We start from the raw sequence: 19501 nt of genomic DNA, 5'->3' as shown, positions 1-19501 counted from the left end.
AAATACCTTGTAAATACTGTTTAAACTATGAATAAACCTTGGCCGCGTCTGATTGGCTAAGACGCACGGCCGTTTCTTTTAGGCGCGAGCCTTAAACGTATAAAAAGGGCTGTTCTGACACTGACAGCTCAGATGCGTTCCTTGCTGAAGTCACTTTCGAGAGAGCTGAATAAACGGAACCATCTTGCACTCCTGTCTGAGTCTCATTCATTTCAGTATGTATCAACTAAGGACTGTCGTCTTTGGTGCTACTGGTGCACCCTCCAAGGCTGTCGCAGGCACGTGTGCATCGGCACAAGATTTGGCTTCTGTGGATGCGCAACAAGCAGAATATTGTGTGAGTATGCATGCGCAAGTGAGATTTCAGTGATTTTCACTGATATTTTTGCTTCCGTGAATGCGCAGAAGCAAAAAATCAGCAAAAATTGTTGAAATTTTGTTCACACGAGCGCCTTCACGCAAGATTTTGCTTGCTGTGCATGCGCAGAAGCCAAATCTCATGTGGGCTCGCATGCATGTATGTATGTAAGTATATAAGACTGCATTGGCTGGCGATTGGTTTCCGGACACGATTCAGTGTTGGTTATGACCTATAAAGCACTACATGGCATAGGACCAGACTATCTCTGAGACTGCCTTCTGCCACACAAATCCCAGCATCCGGTGAGGTCCCACAGAGTTGGTCTCCTTCGGGTCCCGTCGACCAAACAATATCAGCTGGCGGGGCCTAGGGAAAAGAGCCTTCTCTGTGGGGGGCCCAGACCTCTGGAATCAGCCCCTTCCAGAGATTCGCACTGCCCCCACCCTCCTTGCCTTCCAAAAGAGTTCAAAAACACATCTTTGCCGCTAGGCCTGGGGACATTATATCTCTCCCATGACCAATGAATGTCCATAGTGTGATTTATTGAATGAATGCAAATGAATGTTTCAAGTTACAATTTTTAAGAATCTTTTTAGTACATTAACTGGATAAATTGTATTGTTATGTTTTTTGGTATATGCTGTGAGCTGCCCCGAGTCCTTGGAGAGGGGTGGCATACAAATCCAATAAATAAATAAATAAGTATGTATGTATATATTTTATACCTGGAACCATGCAGCAACTATGATAAATTGAGTTATCTACAAATGGGATGTCAGTCAAGTCAACTGCTTATTTATATTTCATTTGTTCTTCAATTTTCTAGTCTACTTGACTAATTTTCTAGTCTAATCTACTTGATGATCACAAGAGAAATGTGACCAGACCAGATAATCACAAGAGATGTGACCAGACACACAAGTTTTCTCCCTCTAGATATGTTATAATTGCTGCAATTCCTGTTCTATGATATTTTTTCCTGTACTGTATATTAAAAAGAAAAGTCAAATTTCCCTGTCATGTTCCTGAGACATTCTGAGCTGCGAGAAGTGACCTTTTAATTCTTGTAAGAGATAAATCTGTAAAGATGAATGTGTAAGAATTGTTGTTGCAAAATCTGTTTAAGACTATTAAAATTCTCTAGTTAGTCTGTCTCCAGGTTTATATAGTTAGAATACGGGAACAGGGCAGGGTAACCAGATAAAGACATGAAATTGAGAAATAAGTTGCTACATAAGCAGTGATGGGCTACGAGCCGGAACGCTAAATTGCGCTCGCTGACGTGGCTTGTAAGTTCTTGCGGGACCAGAGCAATTTTGCTGCTGCACCTGTGGAGGTAGCAAAATCGCGCCTGTGTTTCAGCAAGGTTTTACCTGCGGCTCCATGAGCGATTTTGCTACCTTCGCAGGTGCAGCAGCAAAATTGCTCTGGTCCTGCAAGAACTTACAAGCCACGTCGGCAAGCACAATTTAGCGTTCCGGCTCGTAGCCCATCATTAGATATAAGTGATTAATGTTTGCAGGTCTCAGAGTTGGGAGGTACCAAAAACAAGAGCCAAATACTGTAAAAGCCTGCCAAAAATCATTATATAAAATGTTGTGTGAGGGGGGAGTGGTCAAGGAAGTAAGAGGAGTGAGGTTAAGGAAATGGATTGTATAAATATGTGGCATTTGTATTTGAAAATTTGCCTCGATGATACGAAGCATTTTGATCTGATCAAGTGGTCCACTCTTGCAAGAATGAAAGTTTATTTACAAGACCGTCTCCTGTCATATACCTTCCAGAGACCAATCAGATCCCAAGGAGTTGGCCTCCTCCAGGTCCCATCGACTAAACAACGCAAGCTAACGGGCCCACAGGGGAGAGCCTTCTCTGTGGCTGCCCCAACATTATGGAATCAACTACCCCCCCGATATCTGTACTGCTCCCAACCTGCTATCCTTCCGAAAGGCTTTGAAGACCTGGCTTTGCTGGCAGACCTGGGGGCTATGAATGTTATAACACGTCCAATTTGCAACTATTTCTCTATAGACTGTATGTGAGGTTAGATTTATTACGGGTTTTTCTGTTCTTATTACTAATTTTTTGACTTTTTTATTGTATGTACTACAATTATTTGACTTGTTTATTGTATGTACTACAATAAACTATTCATTGTTATAAGCCGCCCTGAGTCCCATTGGGATTGGGTGGCATAGAAGTCAAAAAATAAAATAAGTAATTTCTCTTTTATTCTTCTTCTGGGCTCCTGTTGCACTTAATTGGTTAACTTTTCTAACACGGTAAATACAGATGCATCTTTCCTAGTTGGCCAATGTTTGGCTTACAAAACAGCAATTGGAAGGGAAAGTTCTTTTTCCTTTCCTTTTTTTTTTTTTTTGCAAGGGTGAGATTTTTAACCTAGTCCCCCTTATTGACATTTCCGCTATGAAATCTAGCTTCATCTTGCTGAAATCTTGCGTGAAATGACGCAAACATTATAAATATTTTACTTACCTTAGACAATTTCAAAGCCTTCCCATCATTAGTAAAGATTTCACTAATACCAAGCTGGGCGAGGGGTCCCTGTAAACTATAGGTAGCTGAAATAATAAACTTGGGGATGTAGACCATTGCTGTATCCCTTCAGAAAAAAGAAAGAAAGAAAAGAAAGAAAGAAAGAAAGAGAGAGAGAGAGAGAGAGAGAGAGAGAGAAAGAAAGTCATTTTTATTCTAGACATCACAAAGTTAAGACGTAAACCCAGTAATACTTACTAAAACCAGTAACACACACTCATACACAAACTAAAGCCATCATTGTCATATGGATGCTGGACTTTTAATAGAGAAATCCTTGGTATTAGTTCTTATCATAGCAACCATTATAAATCTGTCTAAAATGTTTGAGTGATATCAATATAGGCACTGCTGTCAAAATGAGTATTGGACTTGATAGACTGATTGAATGAATGAATTTATATGCTGTCTAACCACTATGTGATTATAGATGGCTTAAAACTAAATGGAAACATCAAGATATAGCAAAGTCAACTAACCAAGATACCAAAATAAAATAAAATAAAAACTCTATTGGACCAAAATAAACCAGTTTCATTTTCATTACCCCAGTTACTTCCAACAGGCTTGAAGAATGTTCATCGAATAGTTAATACAGGAAGTTCTTGATTTATAACAGTTTGTTTAGTGACCATTCAAAGTTACAACACCATTGAAACAAGTGGCAGTTGAGCATCCCCATGCTCATATGATCAAAATTCAGATGCTTGGCAATTGTTTCATATTTATGACAGTTGCACTGTCCTGGGATCATATGATCAGCTTTTATGATCTTCTGACAAGAAACAATTATGGGAAAACCAGATTCACTTAACAACTATGTTACTAAGCTGCAGTGAATCATTTAACAACTATGGCAAGAAAATAGAGCAACTCTCTTAAAGCTGTCTTGCTAGGCTACATAGATTTGGGGATCAATTGAGGACTACCTGTATCCTTTTCTTAATCTGGGTAGTATCAAGTGAAATGCATTACAAGTAGGTATTGTTTTTTGCTCTCAAAAACAATTGACATTTTTTGGCATTATTTGGAGTTTTCAAAGTATAATGAAGGTTTATTATCTTCTTTCCTGTGGTTAAAAAAACCCACAACCTAGATATAGACTCCTATTTATAATAGGTGTAGTGTGTTGGGATCATGTGATCTTGTGACCTTTTGACAAGCAAAATCAATGGGGAAGCCAAATTAATTTAATAACTGGTTGCTAACTTATCAACTGCAGTGTTTCACTCAAAAATTGTGACCAGGAAGCTTGTGAATTGGAATAAAATCCATTTAACAAATGTCTCACTTAGCATCAGAAATTTTGGGCTTGGTTAGGGGAGGGACATGGCCAAGCACCATGGTGACACGGAGTTTCCCTTATTCCACAGGGGATCCCAATATCCATGTCACCTGGGGATTTGGTTCAATTAGAACCAGGTCAGAACCACCCTGAAAGGGCAGTGAAGAAGTGGGACACTGCCAGTGATCTGGAAGGGGGTGACAAACCCCCCAGAGAGCCAGTATAGAGCTCATGACCGGCGGCATCAGAAAACAACTTGCAAAAGTCTTCCAAGCCAAAGTGGCCACGGACGGAATGATTGATTGATCTGAAGGTTTGGAAGTCATCTGGAAAAGAAAGAGAATTTAAGTGAAGGGCTGGAGGAAAAAAAAGAAAAACCCCATTGAAAATTAAGTGCTAAAATAGGAAACTCTCCACCTCTGCCCTTCAATGGCTATAACTTTTGAAAATCTTATGTCCTATCATGGAAGTACATTATTTTGCACACACTTTCCTTCCTGAAAATGACCCTATGTTCAGAGGTTTTTTGGAAATCCACGGTGACTGCTGGACTGGTTTGGGACCGGTCATTATTGATTGATTGATATGATATGATTTATCTGCCGCCCCTCTCCAAGGACTTGGGATGGCTTACAATATATAAAAGAAACAATGTGAACATCGTAATCCAATTTAATTTAAAACTGAACACAGTATTCTAAATATGGTCTCATCAGCGCTCTATATAGCGGGATCACAATCTCCCTCTTCCTCCTTTTTATACCTCTAGCTATGCAGCCAAGCATCCTACTTGCTTTTTGTACCATTTGACCACACTGGTCACCCATTTTGAGACTGTCAGAAATCACTACCCCTAAAACCTTCTCTTCTGAAGTTTTTGCTAACAAAGAACTGCCAATACAATACTCAGATTGAGGATTCCTTTTCCCCAAGTGCATTATTTTACATTTGGAAACATTAAACTGCAATTTCCATTGCTTTGACCATTTATCTAGTAAAGCTAAATCTTTTACCATATTACAGACGCCTCCAGGAATATCAACCCTATTACACACTTTAGAGTCATCAGCAAATAGGCAAACCTTCCCTACCAAACCTTCCCCTATGTCACTCACAGACATATTAAAAAGAATAGGACCCAGAACAGACCCTTGGGGCACACCGCTTGTAACCAGTCTCTGCTCAGAATACTTGCCATTAACAACAACTCTCTGATGTCTACGTTTAGCCAGCTGCAAATCCACTGCACTATCCAGGGATTAAGTACAATCTTCACTAATTTATCTATCAGCTCTTTATGTGGAACCGTATCAAAGGCTTTGCTGAAGTCCAGATAGGCAATATCCACGGCACCACCTTCATCCAACACCTTTGTGACATAGTCAAAGAAATCAATGAGATTAGTATGACATGATTTGCCTTCAGTAAAGCCATGCTGATTTGGGTCCAATACGTTATTGTTTTTTAGGTGCTGATTTATCCTCTTTTTGAGTAGAGTCTCCATCATTTTAACTACAACTGATATCAAGCTAACTGGCCTGTAGTTACCAGCTTCTTCTCTACTGCCCTTCTTGTTTTCTACATGTATCGTGCTCTAGCTGACTAAACCTTTTGAGCTAAAGGTTTTCTTCAGTTTCTCAAAGCAAAAAGCTGCAGAAAGATTTTATTTGCTTGCTTCATCCCTTTCCTCTACTCTTCAGATTGGGGTCAAGGTAAATAGCTTACAGATTTCGTCACATTCTTTCTAGCATGCATTTAAATTTTGCAAATTAAAATGTATAAGGAGATGGAGATTGGAGGGTAGAGGGAGGAAAAGATGGAGGAAAAGATCAACAAGTCTGTCCCTCCTAGCTTTTCTTATTTTACTGAAGAAATTTAGCATTCTGTGCGAGGGAGGTGTTAAAAGAAGGGAAAGGCTTTAGGAAACTCTTCTTGTAGCTCCTGCGTTAGTGTGCAGGATCTGATTTTGCAAAGCTTAGCAAGAGCCAGGAGAGATTTGCAGTCTCCCAATGGCCAGCTGATCAGGGTAAATGCTACCAAATAGCCACCCTTTTCGGAAGAAATTACCAGACAAGTAAAAACAGTGGCTGCTTCCTGGAGGCACACAGGGTCTCATTGGGATGGGAAAGAGAGGCAGGGGTACTGCAGCATCCCAGTGGTTGGTCATAAAGGTAAAGGACTGTGGAGGTGCTGCAGCTAATGTAACTTTGAAGCAGGGTTGTATGTAGTTTTTCGGGCACCTATCATAACTTCGAGCATTCATTAAGTGATCTTTCATATCTCAAGAAGAGGATTAGGATATTCTGCAAAAGAAAGTGTTTTCAAATCATAAACAGAGTAAAAATATTTGAAGTGCATTTTTCTTTTTAAAACCTCAATAAATGACTTTGGTATTTTGGGAGAAAAATGGAAGGAGAATATCCTACATATGCTGCCTAGGAGGAAAGGCAGCATATGAATCTAACAAAATACATTAGTAAATACAGTATACCAATACAGTATAAACATACAAACACAAGTTTTGTATCATTATTTATTTCCCCCGACATTGAATTATGGGATAATAATAATCCCATATGAATAATTAGGTAAGTTGTATTGTTGTATATGAACCAGTTCAAAAGTGTAAAATGAGTTTAAACTTCCATTAATGTGAAAATTGCATTAATTTTCTCTTATCTAGAAAGGCCAGTGACCTTCCTTCTCTCTCTGTACTCTTCACATATATACATATTTCAACACATACTGCTTATAATGGTTTATGCAAATCTGAAATATATATGTTCTTTTCCTGCTTTTTGTTAAATATTATCCTTTTCTCGGGTAATACGGTATTCAAGTGTTTACCGGGTAATAGTAGATGCTATTAAGTTGCTGTTTTGTAGAATTCTAAATATAGGAATATAAAGCATAAACATCATTACTGCACTTCTAGTATCAGAAGTAAGTTCAAATGTGTATGTTTTGTAAACTACGTGAAAGGAAGCAACATTACCATGCAAATTGTATATAGTGATTTTAAATCCCCAATCACACCCCACAAGATTACTTACTGTATACATGGAGAACTTTCTTTCATTCAAATGGGCCTTTCCCCCCTTATCCCCCTACTATTTATATCACCAGAAGGCAGAATGACGTGGAAATATTCCCTTAACCATTAACCAAAGGTTTGCAGAGATATTTATTATAACAACAGCCTGAAGACTAGGAAACAAAAATGGCAATAAACCTTCATGATTGGCTATGCCAATGACATTCAAAATGAGGAAAGTATGAGATTTTTAGCAGAAGATTATCTAGTCAGGTGACCCTTTTAGCCTTTCATAATCCTTGTAGATCTAACTAGCTTTTTTTTCAGGTTGGTGTCCTGAGATTTGAGAAGATCTGTTTTCTGGCTATATTAATATCTATGATGATTTTTCTCAGCTGCCATAAATATTTAATTCACATTATATTGTAATTATTCTTAACTGTTTTATGATTGTTCATGGCCAAGAATTACATGCTTGAGATGGGCAGCCATGGAAAATTGGATAAACATAGAAACAAATAATAGTGACTTGCTTAGTTAAAAAATGGGGAAAATAATAGTGTCCACGGGGATATATACTGTAGGTGTGTGTATTATTGTGAAGATCATGTCCGCAGTGCCACGCTTTTTGCAGATACCACACTTTTTGCAGAAATCACTGGATATCATGACATACAGAGATTTTCATCAAAAAGTGCAGTTTCCGCAAATAGTGTGGCACTGTGGACATGATCTTCGCCGCCCAACAGCTCCAAGAGAGGGGTCAAGAGCAGAATCGTGAATTGTACACCATCTTTGTGTATCTCACTAAGGCTTTTGAGACTGTCATGAAGGCCTGTGGCACATCATGTCAAAATTTGTCTGCCCTGATAAATTCATTCTGATGGTACTTCAATTTCATGACGGTATGATGGCCTGTGTGCTGAACAATGGAGAAGCTTCAGAGGCCTTTTTCGTCAGAAATGGTGTCAAGCAAGAGTTCGTGTTGGCACCAATCTTGTTCAGCATAATGTTTTCAGCCATGCTGTCAGATGCATTCCGGAACAGTTTCCTGGGAGTTAGCCTGAGATACAGGACCGATGGGAAACTGTCCAATCTGCGAAGATTCCAGGATGTCACCAAGATAAATGAGACTGTGCTACGTGACCTCCTCTTTGCTGACAACTGTGCCTTGAATGCTGGATCAGAGCAGGAAATGCAAACCAGTGTGGATAATTTTGCAGCAGTGTGCAACAACTTTACACTGCACACTGAATTGAAGATATCTTTCTCCCCTTTCAATCCAAGTGGCTGTGCAGGCATGATGAGTCTCATGAGGACTCATTTCTGGTGGAGTTTGGAAGAAAGAAAGATTTCTTGCATGTAGCATGCAGCCAAAAGTTTCCTGCTAACAGAGAGGGAAGGAAGGAGGAAAGGCAGATTCTTTGTCTCAGGCAGCCTGCAAGAGTTTCTTCCCCCTCCTGCTTCACTCGAGAACCAGAGATGTGGGAGGGTCACTGGACACAACACCAAGGAACTGATGGCAGTTCCTGCAAGAGATTCCAATGCACTGCCCTTGCCTGCATACCCTGCCTGAAGAATGTGGGAGGACAGGTGGAGGATGACCAGCCTGAGTGAGCAAGTGCGGTAGGGTGGGAGGCAGAGCTGAAGGGGTGGCGAGTCCAACCTGAGGCCCGGTGCTCTCTAGCTGACTGCTAGGCCCTGCAACATCAGTAGCCACAGTGGCAGAAGCAGTGAGTGCTCAAGAATTGTGGTGCATTAGCACCTCCACCATGGGGAACAGCAGCAGCAGCTCCAGAGCAGCACACAGCTCCCATGGCAGGTGCCTGGCCGCTACATGGGCTGCAACAGGAACAAGCTGGATGCACCTTTCTGCTGCTCAAGCCCTGTGCTTATAGGCTTGCTGTACCCAACTGGCCTTGCCGCCTCCTCACAGGCAGGTCCCTGTTTGAAATTGTCGTAGGCAGAGCCCAGAGGAGCCAAGCTAGTCTTGCAGAGTGTGTGCACACCTGCCTTTCGCTTGCTCTCACTCTCCTGGCCAAAATAGATCAAGGAAAATCCATTGATGCAATTTATATTGACTTTTGCAAAGCCTTCGACTCAGTGGTTCACGACAAATTACCCCATAAAACTCAAATCCTATGGCGTCTCAGAATTCCTCCTTAGCTGGATTACTGCATTCCTGACAAATAGGCAACAAGTGATCAAAATTGGAAGCGCCATTTCCATCCCCATCCCTGTCAAAAATGGCATTTCCCAGGGCAGCGTACTAGGTCCTACTCTTTTCATTCTCTTCATCAACGACCTCTGCGGTCATATCACAAGCAACTGTGTTCTTTTCACCGATGATGTAAAACTATTCAACACCATGGACAACACATCTACTCTCCAAAAAGACCTCGACTTTGTCTCAGATTGGTCTAACACTTGGCAACTTCAAATATCAACCAACAAATGCTCTACCCTCCACATCGGCAAAAAGAATCCAAACCTCATATATAAACTGAATAAACAAAATCTCACAGCCAACTCCCACTCAGTAAAAGACCTTGGAATACTAATATCAAATGACCTAAGTGCTAAAGCCCACTGCAACAATATCACCAAAAAGGCTTCTAGAGTTGTTAATCTGATCCTACGCAGCTTCTGCTCCAGCAATCTCACACTACTCACCAGAGCCTACAAAACTTTTGCCAGACCAATCCTTGAATACAGTTCATCTGTCTGGAACCCATACCACATCTCGGACATCAACACCCTAGAAAATGTCCAAAGATACTTTACCAGAAGAGCCCTTCACTCCTCCACTCGAAACATAATGCCCTACATAAGCAGACTATCAATCCTAGGTCTTGAAAGCTTAGAACTGTGACACCTAAAACATGATCTAACTATTGCCCACAAAATCATATGCTGCAACGTCCTGCCTGTCAATGACTACTTCAGCTTCAACCGCAACAACACACGCAACAAATTCAAACTTAATATTAATCGCTCCAAGCTTGACTGTAAAAAATATGACTTTAGCAATCGAGTTGTCGAAGCGTGGAACTCATTACCTGACTCAGTAGTGTCAACCCCTAATCCCCAACATTTCTCCCTTAGATTATCCACAATTGACCTCTCCAGGTTCCTAAGAGGTCAGTAAGGGGCGTACATAAGTGCACTAGCCTGCCTTTCATCCCCTTTCCAATTGTCTCTCCTTATCTCATATATCATATATCTTTTCTTCCTTTCATATATCTTCTCTACTTTTATATCCTTTCTTTATATATAATACCTCATGTCTATCCTCTTCAATATGTATTGTGTATTGGAATGAATGAATGAATGAATGAATGAATGAATGAATGAATGAATGAGTGAGTGAGTGCTGCATTTTCTCTTCAATCTACAGACAATATACCTGAATCCTCCCCCCAAAATCCTCCCCCATTTTTTTCTATTTAGAAATTATGGGTTTCATATGACGATTCACACAGGAATCAAATAGATTTATTAACTTTTGCAGGGGGAAAAAAACTGTCTTTCTTTGAAATTCATGTTCCAGTGATACTTTATTTTTGAACTGTATTGAAAATCCAGTACACTCTAGGGTTTTCTTGCTGTTGTTTTACGACTGTAAAATAAAGTAACATTTTTATAAAATATGAGCAATATAAATGGACAGTTAGAAATTATCCTTTGAGGCATTGACAAAGGAATGAGTTCTGAAGCAGTGGTTCCTGCTGCCTCAGTTCCTCTTTTATCAACAGTCAACACAGCCTTGTGTGTAACCTGAGAACAAAAGGAGGCGGGGGAGAATCAAAGTTTGGAAGAAGAGAAAAATATCTCAGAAAGGATGATAATTTGTTACACAGATCTGTGACTCTGCATTACTAGGGCTATATTAACTTTCTCTGTTCTTTGTTCCAAGTTTAGCCATGCATTGTTGAAGTGAGTGCTGGATTCTCCTTAGAGAAGATTTTAAATCAGAGTTTTTAAGACTTCACAACTTCTGGAAGTTGAAGTCCAGACATCTTAAAGTCACCAAGCTTGAAAAATAGTGGGTTGAACAGTTGTGAAAAGAAAGAGGCAAGGTCTAATGATTTAAGATAAATAGGGAAAATAACCAATCAACCTCCATTTGCTCCTGGAACCAAACAATGCTAAGGAATCTGAAATAATGATACAGTACATCACACCGCTCCTTTACTTTGTGGATCGTTCCATTGTCTATGTATACAAGCTACATAATTGGAGTGTATCGGTGGTTATTGAAATGAATGTCCAAGTGCCACCCCTATGTTGGTTGTGGCAGCCAGGATTCCCTTGGGTACCATTTGTTGAGGGTCAAGGGAAAGGGAGGGTTTTGCCTTCTCCTTCTGCTCAAGATCCCCATGTACAATTGGTGGGTCACTGTGTGACACAGAATGCTGGACTCAATGGGTTTCGGCCGGATTCAACACGGCTCTTCTTATGTTTTTATGTTCTTAATTATGCAGGTAAGCAAGGTGGCATACATTCCTACTTGGCTTGCATGATTCATTAGTCCCTGAAAACTCATCAAGTGTGGACATGCTGCCCTGGCTCTATGGAACCAATTCTCCCCGAATGTTAACACTGGACCCACCCTACTGGTCTTTCGAAAAGCTATTAAGACCTGGCTTTGCCGAGTCTTGGGGCCTGTAAATCTTAATATATGACATGCCCAAATTATATGTGACTGGTATGTAGAAACCAGTATGCTGCTGTTGATTGGATTTGGGTTTTTATATGGGGTTATTTTAGTTGGGTCATACTTGGGGTTTTATATTTATTGTTTTATTTGACTTCTTTTTATTTTTGTGCTAATTTTTGTATCATTTGGCTTATTTTGTAGGGCCTTTTCTAATTACTTTATTACTTTATTTCACTGATTAATTTATTACATTTATCTCTTTTCTTTTTGTTGCGGTTGGCAAGATACACCAACTAATAGCTAATAACTAATAGATCCTTAAATAAATATGATTTCACTGTAAGAGCTCGTATTGATCAGCGTTATGTATGTAGCTAATTGTGTATGGTGTGTCTTTGTTGTAATTAATGTGTTTTATATTGTTTCATTTTGTTTTTTCTGTTTGCCTATTTTTGTTGAATTTCTATGGTTTTTTAAAGGAATATTCAATATTTTTTTTTTTAAAAAAAGTCCCATCCAATCCAGTCTTCCTGCAGCACTCTGCCAGCTGAAAACAGGTCGGCAGAATGTTGCAGTAGGCTGTGGAGGCTGAAACTGCCCCACCGCCCATGACCTGTTTTCACTGTGAGCCAGTCCATTGATATTTCCAGGCTGGCGCTTCACACCAGATTTAAACTTGCATCCAGCCCACGGGTCTTGAGTTTGACTCCCCTCGTTTAGTTAACCTTGATTAGCAAAGGAAATATATCTTTTTATATTTTGGCATTATTTTACCTAGTTTAATCATCAGTCTACAGACAATCCATCTGAACACTCCCCCATTTACTTTCTTTTCTATTTACCAACCATTTCATTTCGTATGAGCATTCACACAGGAACTAAATAGGTTTGTTAAGTTTTCTTTGCAAAAGAATAAACAAAAATCTTTCTTTTTTTGAAATTCATGTTCCAATATTATTTTATTTTTGAAACTGTTTTCAAAACCCAATACGTTCAGGGGTTTTGTTATTGTTTATGGCTGTGTTGGGTTTCTTATATTGGCCACAAATAATATACTATTGACTCTTGTATCAAAAATGAAGAATAGAAAAGGACGGTTAAATCTATATTCTGGAGGCAATGACGAAGGAATTGCTTCTGCAGCAGTAGCTCCTGCTGCCTCAGCTCCAGTTTCATCAACAGTCAACACAGCTTTGTGGGTAATCTGAGAAGAAAGGAAGAAAAGGTTCAAAGTTTGGGGTACAAAACATATCTCAGAAATTGTGACAACTTGCTACACTGATCTGTGAGTTTACACTACTAGGCCTTATGTTAACTTTCTCTTTATTGTTCCAATTTCACCATTGTAAAGGAAAGGGGATAAAATACAGTAATTGAAGGCAAAAAGGATAGAAAGGACCCAAAGCAAATCCCATTTGTTATTGGAACCAAACAGTATTGTAGATTTTTAAATGGTTTTTAGAGTTCCAAAAGTAAATATTGTGGGTCAATATTTTGACTTAAATGAAGAAACATTTATAACTAATGCAGAACGATTTGCCATGGCACTCTTTGAAACTTGGTATCCTCGTGCACGTCAGGATTCTTGGTTCTAATATTAGCCAGGGCTGCTATTAGACATTCTGTACTTAAGCCACTGACAAATCAAAGAAGATTAAAATAGCCATTCTAGAGACCATTTCCAGCTTTCAAAATCTTGCATTGTTAAATTGGATTTCCATAATTCTGTGTTCTGTCTTTTCAAACAAAGGTTTTAATCAGATTTTGTGCTATTAAAACCTATGTATTTCTTCACCTGGAACTGTGTAGTGACCATGATCAATTTAGTTCTCTGCAAATATGGATAGGTCAAGTAAGTTTGCTCTTTATATATATTTAAAGTGACCAGATTTTAAGATTGGGAAAGAGGGACCGCCACACAGAAGGCTCTTCCCCTGGGGCCCGCCAGACGACATCATTTAGTCGATGGGACCCGGAGAAGCCAACTCTGTTGGATACTGGGATTCGTGCGGCAGAAGACGATCCCGAAGCTATTCTGGTCCGATGCCATGCAGGGCTTTATAGGTCATTACCAACACTTTGAATTGTGACTGGAAACTAATTGGCAGCCAGTGCAGTCCTTAACTTAAGAACTTAATTTGTTCTGTGACCAGGATCTTAAGTAGAAATGTTCTTAAGTAGAAACAATTTTTTCCATACTTATCAATGTAAAAGCAAATAATGTGTGCTAACCCATTAGGAAACGAAAAAAAGCTTGGAATTTGGGTAGGAGGAAGAAGAGGAGGAGGACAGTTGCTGCCGAAGAAAGAAGGGAATAAAAAAAAGAATCCAAAGCTTTAAGGCTTTAAAAAAAAAAGGGATCCTGAGGTGGCGAGGAGGACCACGCGCCTCCCATACACCCCGTGCGAGGCTGCCTCCCATACACTGCGCCAGAGAGAGAAATCCAGGGAGAATGGCAGGAAACTGGCCTGGCCTTTGTGCCGCTCTCAAATTTCCTGGGAAATTTTTCAGGGCTCGGGCTCTTAAGTAGAAAATGGTTTTTAAGAAGAGACAAAAAAATCTTGATTGTCCTGTTCTTATCTAGAAAAGTTCTTAAGTTGAGGCGTTCTTAAGTAGAGGTACCACTGTATTTTCTTTTATGTAGACTGAGAGCATATGCACCAAAGACAACTTCCTTGTGTGTCCAATCACACGTGGCCAATAAGGTATTCTATTCTATTCTATTCTATTCTATTCTATTCTATTCTATTCTATTCTATTCTATTCTATTCTATTCTATTCTATTCTATTCTTCGGAGAGGGGCGGCATACAAGTCTAATAAATTATTATTATTATTAATTATTATTATTATTCAATTCAATTCAATTCAATTCAATTCAATTCCATTCCATTCCATTCCATTCCATTCCATTCCATACCATTCATCTTGCTGAAATCCTGCCTGAAATGATGCAAGTAATGTAAAGGTTTTACTTACTTTAGACAATTTCAAAGGCTCCCCGGTGACTCCAGTGAGATCGGCACGATCAGTAAAGATGTCAGTAATACCGAACTTTGAGAGGGCTTCCTTTAAGCTGTATGTGGCTGAAACGCTAAACTTTGGGATGGAGACCATTGCTGTATCCCTTCAGAAAGATAGAAAGACATTTTCACTCATTGCAAAATTAAGAAGTAGTAATATTTACTAAAATCAGCAAAACACAAACAGAACACACATAACAAAGCCATCATTGTCATATGGAAGCCAGACTTTTAACAAAGAAATTAGTTGCTATCATAACAACCATTATCAATCTGTTTAAAATATTTGATGGGAACCAACAGGCATTGTTGTCAAAATAAATGATATTTGATTGATTGAATGAATTTATTTATTTATTATTTATTTATTAATCAGATTTGTATGCTGCCCCTCTCCGCAGACTCTGCAGATGAATATCTAGGCTGCCCAATACTACATGATTCTAGGTGGCTTAAAACTAAACTAAAACATCAACCTATAAGAAAGTCAAGCAAACAAAATTCCAAAAATAAATATATAATTTTTTTTTAAAAACCTATCAGGCCAAAATAAAATACAAGTTTCATTTTCATTACATCAGTTACCTCTCACAAACTTGAAGAACTTCTATCCAATAGTTAATACAGGTAGTCCTCAACTTTTAACAATTTGTTTAGTGACCATTTACAATTACAATGGCAGAGAAAAAAGTGACATGATTGTTTTGCACACTTATTACCATCGTAGCATCCCCATAGTCATTGATCAAAATTTAGATGCTTGGCAAGTGTCTCATATTGATGACCATTTTTGAACTTCTGAGTAACCCATTTCATGGAGAGGCCAGATCCATTTATCAACCATGTTACTAATCTAATAACTGCAGTGATTCATTTAACAACTATGGAAAAAAGGGTCATAAAAGCTAGCAAAACTCTGGACTTCGCTTGGGAGCAGAAATTTTGGGCCCATTTGCAATTGTAACTTGAGGACTATCTGGATCCTTTTTCAACTGAATAATACTGAATGCATTACAGGTAGGTACTGATTTTTGCTTTTACAATGTTACTTTCATTCTGCTGCGCATTGCGGTCAGGCACAGAAATTTTACCAGTGTTTATTACTGTTGTATTTCCATGATCACTGTCCAAAGTAGTTAATATACGGGTGCTATCTGTATTAGGACAAGTCTGCTGATTGACTAAAGCAGGAATCCCCAACCCCTGTGACCCAATACCAGACTGCAGCCCATTTGGAACCTAGGTGTGGCATGCCAGTGTAGCTCCATTTGTATGAATGGTGGACGAGAGTTGCGCACAACTCCATTTTCATGAGAAGTGGGCATATGTGCCTCCACTTGCGCAAATGAACTGTATGTGCTTGGCATCTCCTCACCAAATGTCCTCCCCCCACACACCATTATTCAGTCCTCTAGGATACTCTCTCACCACTTAGAACAACGATAAAAATTTTTCCACATGGACATATCAATCTGAATGGCATGTCTGCAGCTAGTTTGCAAAGGAATGAGGGAAGAATAATTATTAATATGATTAAGAGGTAATGGGCAAATCTTCCATTCTTATACATGGAGGACAATACCATGAGATGTACCCTTTGGAAGAGTATAGCAAAGAATGCATGGACACTGAATTGATTTTAGTTATATTTAACAATATGCTAACTATGGAGAAATATAGAAAAAGTAAAACGAAGTGTTACCTGTGTGCATCGTTTGCCCATTTTGTCAGAATATCTTTTGACAGAGCCTTATCCAATTGGTTCTCTTTTCCAGGATCAGGCAAAACAAAAAATGAGGTGGCTGCTGTACCATTGTAGTCCATCCGCAGTACTGTGCAAGACAGCTGCCTATCAAAATAGGAGTAAAACCAACCGGTCCTGTGCATCATTTGGACTTTGACAGTTGTATTGTGATCCACAAAGAAGTCCTCTTCCCTTGTGTCCTCTGGATCGAAAGGAGTCTCCCAGTTGCCTAAATAGAACAAAAAAGGACTCACAGTAATATTTGGATAAGAGTATCAAACCTGTTTGAGCTGAATTGGATTTACCCTCAGGAAGATGTTGTGATCTTCTTTAATAAGGCAAAAATTTAACTAGTAAGATGCTCTGGATTCATTTGCGTATGCTGACTAGCACCTTCTTGATACATTTTACTTCAATCTTGATAAAACAGCCATTCTAAATTCTGCACAGCTCTAGGCACGTATACTCTATTCAGATGGAGAGTTGTGCAGCCTGTGATCTTATATCAAGCAGAATTATTTAGAAGAGTCAATTGATTTCTCTTTTTGTTGTTTTTAAATTCTACAAGGACGCATTTTAGTGACATTTATAATCCAGTTTTATGAATAACTCATTAGTCTGAGATAATATCAGTTATGCCACTTTGGATTCCTATCTGGTCTCCCTCTTTGGTGCTCTAAAAAAACTGGAACCACCATTCCTAAAATAGTTTCACAGAAGTGAAAAACTATGTAATGTAGTTACAAACAGTGCATAGCTTCTGTTTTGTACAACCCCAGTAGTGAAGTAATTATATGAGAGGTAAAAACATATACTTAAATTTCTGTACTGGGCTAGATTTTTAGTCCCTGTAATTTGCATTGATTAGAAATTAAGTTTTCTTTTCTGAGTTTGAGCAATTCCACCCCTCTTTTACCAATCTCAAAAGGCTTTAGTTTGTCTCAAACAGCATCCTTAGATATCATCCCTTTTCTCTATGAATATTACCTTTAAAAAATATGTAGTTTGTGAGAACAAAGACAGTTTCTGGGTCAAGATCCTTGACTAATTTTTCAATTTTCCCATGTGTTTTTTCCTTTATATAATCATTGATCTGTTTCTCAGCTTCTTTTGGTTCCTGAAACTTTGTGGCTTGGATTTCTGCTTCATAGAATCCCTTAACCTTAGCTAAAAATGTCTGCAATGGTTGTATGCCTTCCTTTAAAAACAGGGCCTGTCCAATATCCAGCTTGTAATCCTTCTCTGAGTGTGTGAGCAGATGGAGAAGTTCATGAAACCCCCGGTGGATCTCATCTTCCTGAATGTGTGTCAAGTTAAATCCAAGGCCATTTAAAATCTCTGCGTGAGTGTCTGATTTTGCCCCTAATAACAGAACTGAAAGCACTATAGAAATGCTGCAGGGTGAGAAAACAATGTTCTCTCCATGTGAGGTTGCAGCCAGTATTTTATAGAGTTTAATTGCAAAATCAGCAACGTTGCCCTGGATCTTGATAGCAGCTTTGGGATCATGATGATCATGGTGATGATCGATATCTTGGTGACCGTGGCTGACAAGGGAAAACACAATCAAGGCCAAGCTGAGATGAATGATTCTGTTCATCTTGCCAATGATTTATTCTGCAAAGGAAAATAGGGATAAAGAAGAGGGATTTTATTTTATTACAAAAGGTGTTTCTAAAACATCTTTTTCAGTTATAGTCTTATGAACATTTTTAGCCGCCCCGAGTCTTCGGAGAGGGGCGGCATACAAATCTAGTAAATTATTATCATTATTAATTATTATTAGTAAAGCTTTTGGCTTCTAGATGAAAGTCAACATGTCAGGATGTTTATAATTAATTGCTAGTCAAGGTAGTCTGAGTTATGACCAAATATAACCTGATCATTAGGGCTGAAATTCAGGCAAATGTTAAACAAACTGCTTCAAGTAATGAACACCCATCGCTGTGGTCCCCAGTAGATTTGTTAAATAAATGAGTGGGTCATTAACTAGAGCATGGGGCTCCTCAGGGATGGGAGACATCCTAGGAGGATTAGTCAAGCCACAAGCCCACCTGCCTCAGGTCTCCCATAGCATCCTCCATTCTGAGATATCCCATGCTCTGCTTCTTGCCCCTTGGGTGGCTCTTACACATTTCCACTGCTCTGATTGACTGTGAGAAAACTGTTTGTCTGTCTGGTGTCTCCTGTATTCACCCAAAATTCCCAGGACTACTTTGCCTTGACCATCCATGTCTGATACAGAGCCTTCTTTGTTCTCCTGGTGCTCCCCGTAATCCCTTTTGGACAGGGGTGAAATGTGAATTTTTTCCCAACTGGTTCTGTGAGCATGGCTTATTTTGTGGGTGTGTCTTGAAGGGTGGGTGGGTGTGGCTTCAGATGGGCATGGCTTGTCAGTCAGCTGACTGGATGGGCGAGCCCAACTTGTAAATCTGGTGAAACAGACAACCAACGCTAAAGAAAACACCTGGGCAGGTGGTCCTGTTGCTGCTTGGAAGCTACGCAGACAGCCAAGCTCCATTGCAGCTGCAATTGCAGCTGCATCATCCTTGGCTAGTCTCAGCCTGCCTTTGCCTCCATGTTCTGCACCTTAAAGGGGATGCTTCTACCTGGCTGCATATGTCCGTCTGCCCCCCAAAGCAGCACATCACAGACCTGTACCCTCCACCCAGTAATGGAAAGCCAAAATTTTTACTGCCACACTGTGGGTGTGGCTTATTTTGTGGGTCTGGCCTAATTGCCATGTGACTGCGTGGGAGTGGCTTGCCAGCCATGTAACCAGGTGGGAGTGGCTTGAACGATCATCATCATTCAAGTGAACTGTTAAGTCCTCGACTTA

At 39.5% G+C, this 19501-nt stretch overlaps 1 protein-coding gene across 1 annotated transcript in view; it reads right to left on the bottom strand.

The window, feature by feature from the left end:
- The window catches only part of LOC139160909 (uncharacterized), a 49638-nt gene extending 31355 nt beyond the window's left edge, over window positions 1–18283 (bottom strand). Inside the window, exons 1-5 of the mRNA XM_070739408.1 lie at window positions 17650–18283; window positions 16621–16891; window positions 14875–15022; window positions 12916–13100; window positions 2858–2984 (exon numbers count right to left, since the gene is read on the bottom strand). Coding sequence (XP_070595509.1) covers window positions 2858–2984; window positions 12916–13100; window positions 14875–15022; window positions 16621–16891; window positions 17650–18262 — 1344 coding nt within the window. The 5' untranslated portion in view covers window positions 18263–18283. The remainder of the gene's footprint in view (window positions 1–2857; window positions 2985–12915; window positions 13101–14874; window positions 15023–16620; window positions 16892–17649) is intronic.
- Between the last annotated feature and the right edge of the window lie 1218 nt (window positions 18284–19501).

The sequence above is a fragment of the Erythrolamprus reginae genome, chromosome 1, assembly GCF_031021105.1.
Source record: "Erythrolamprus reginae isolate rEryReg1 chromosome 1, rEryReg1.hap1, whole genome shotgun sequence".
NCBI classification, from domain to species: Eukaryota; Metazoa; Chordata; class Lepidosauria; order Squamata; family Dipsadidae; genus Erythrolamprus; species Erythrolamprus reginae.
Note: the sequence above shows the minus strand (reverse complement) of the source record. Positions and strands in the feature narration are given on the sequence as shown.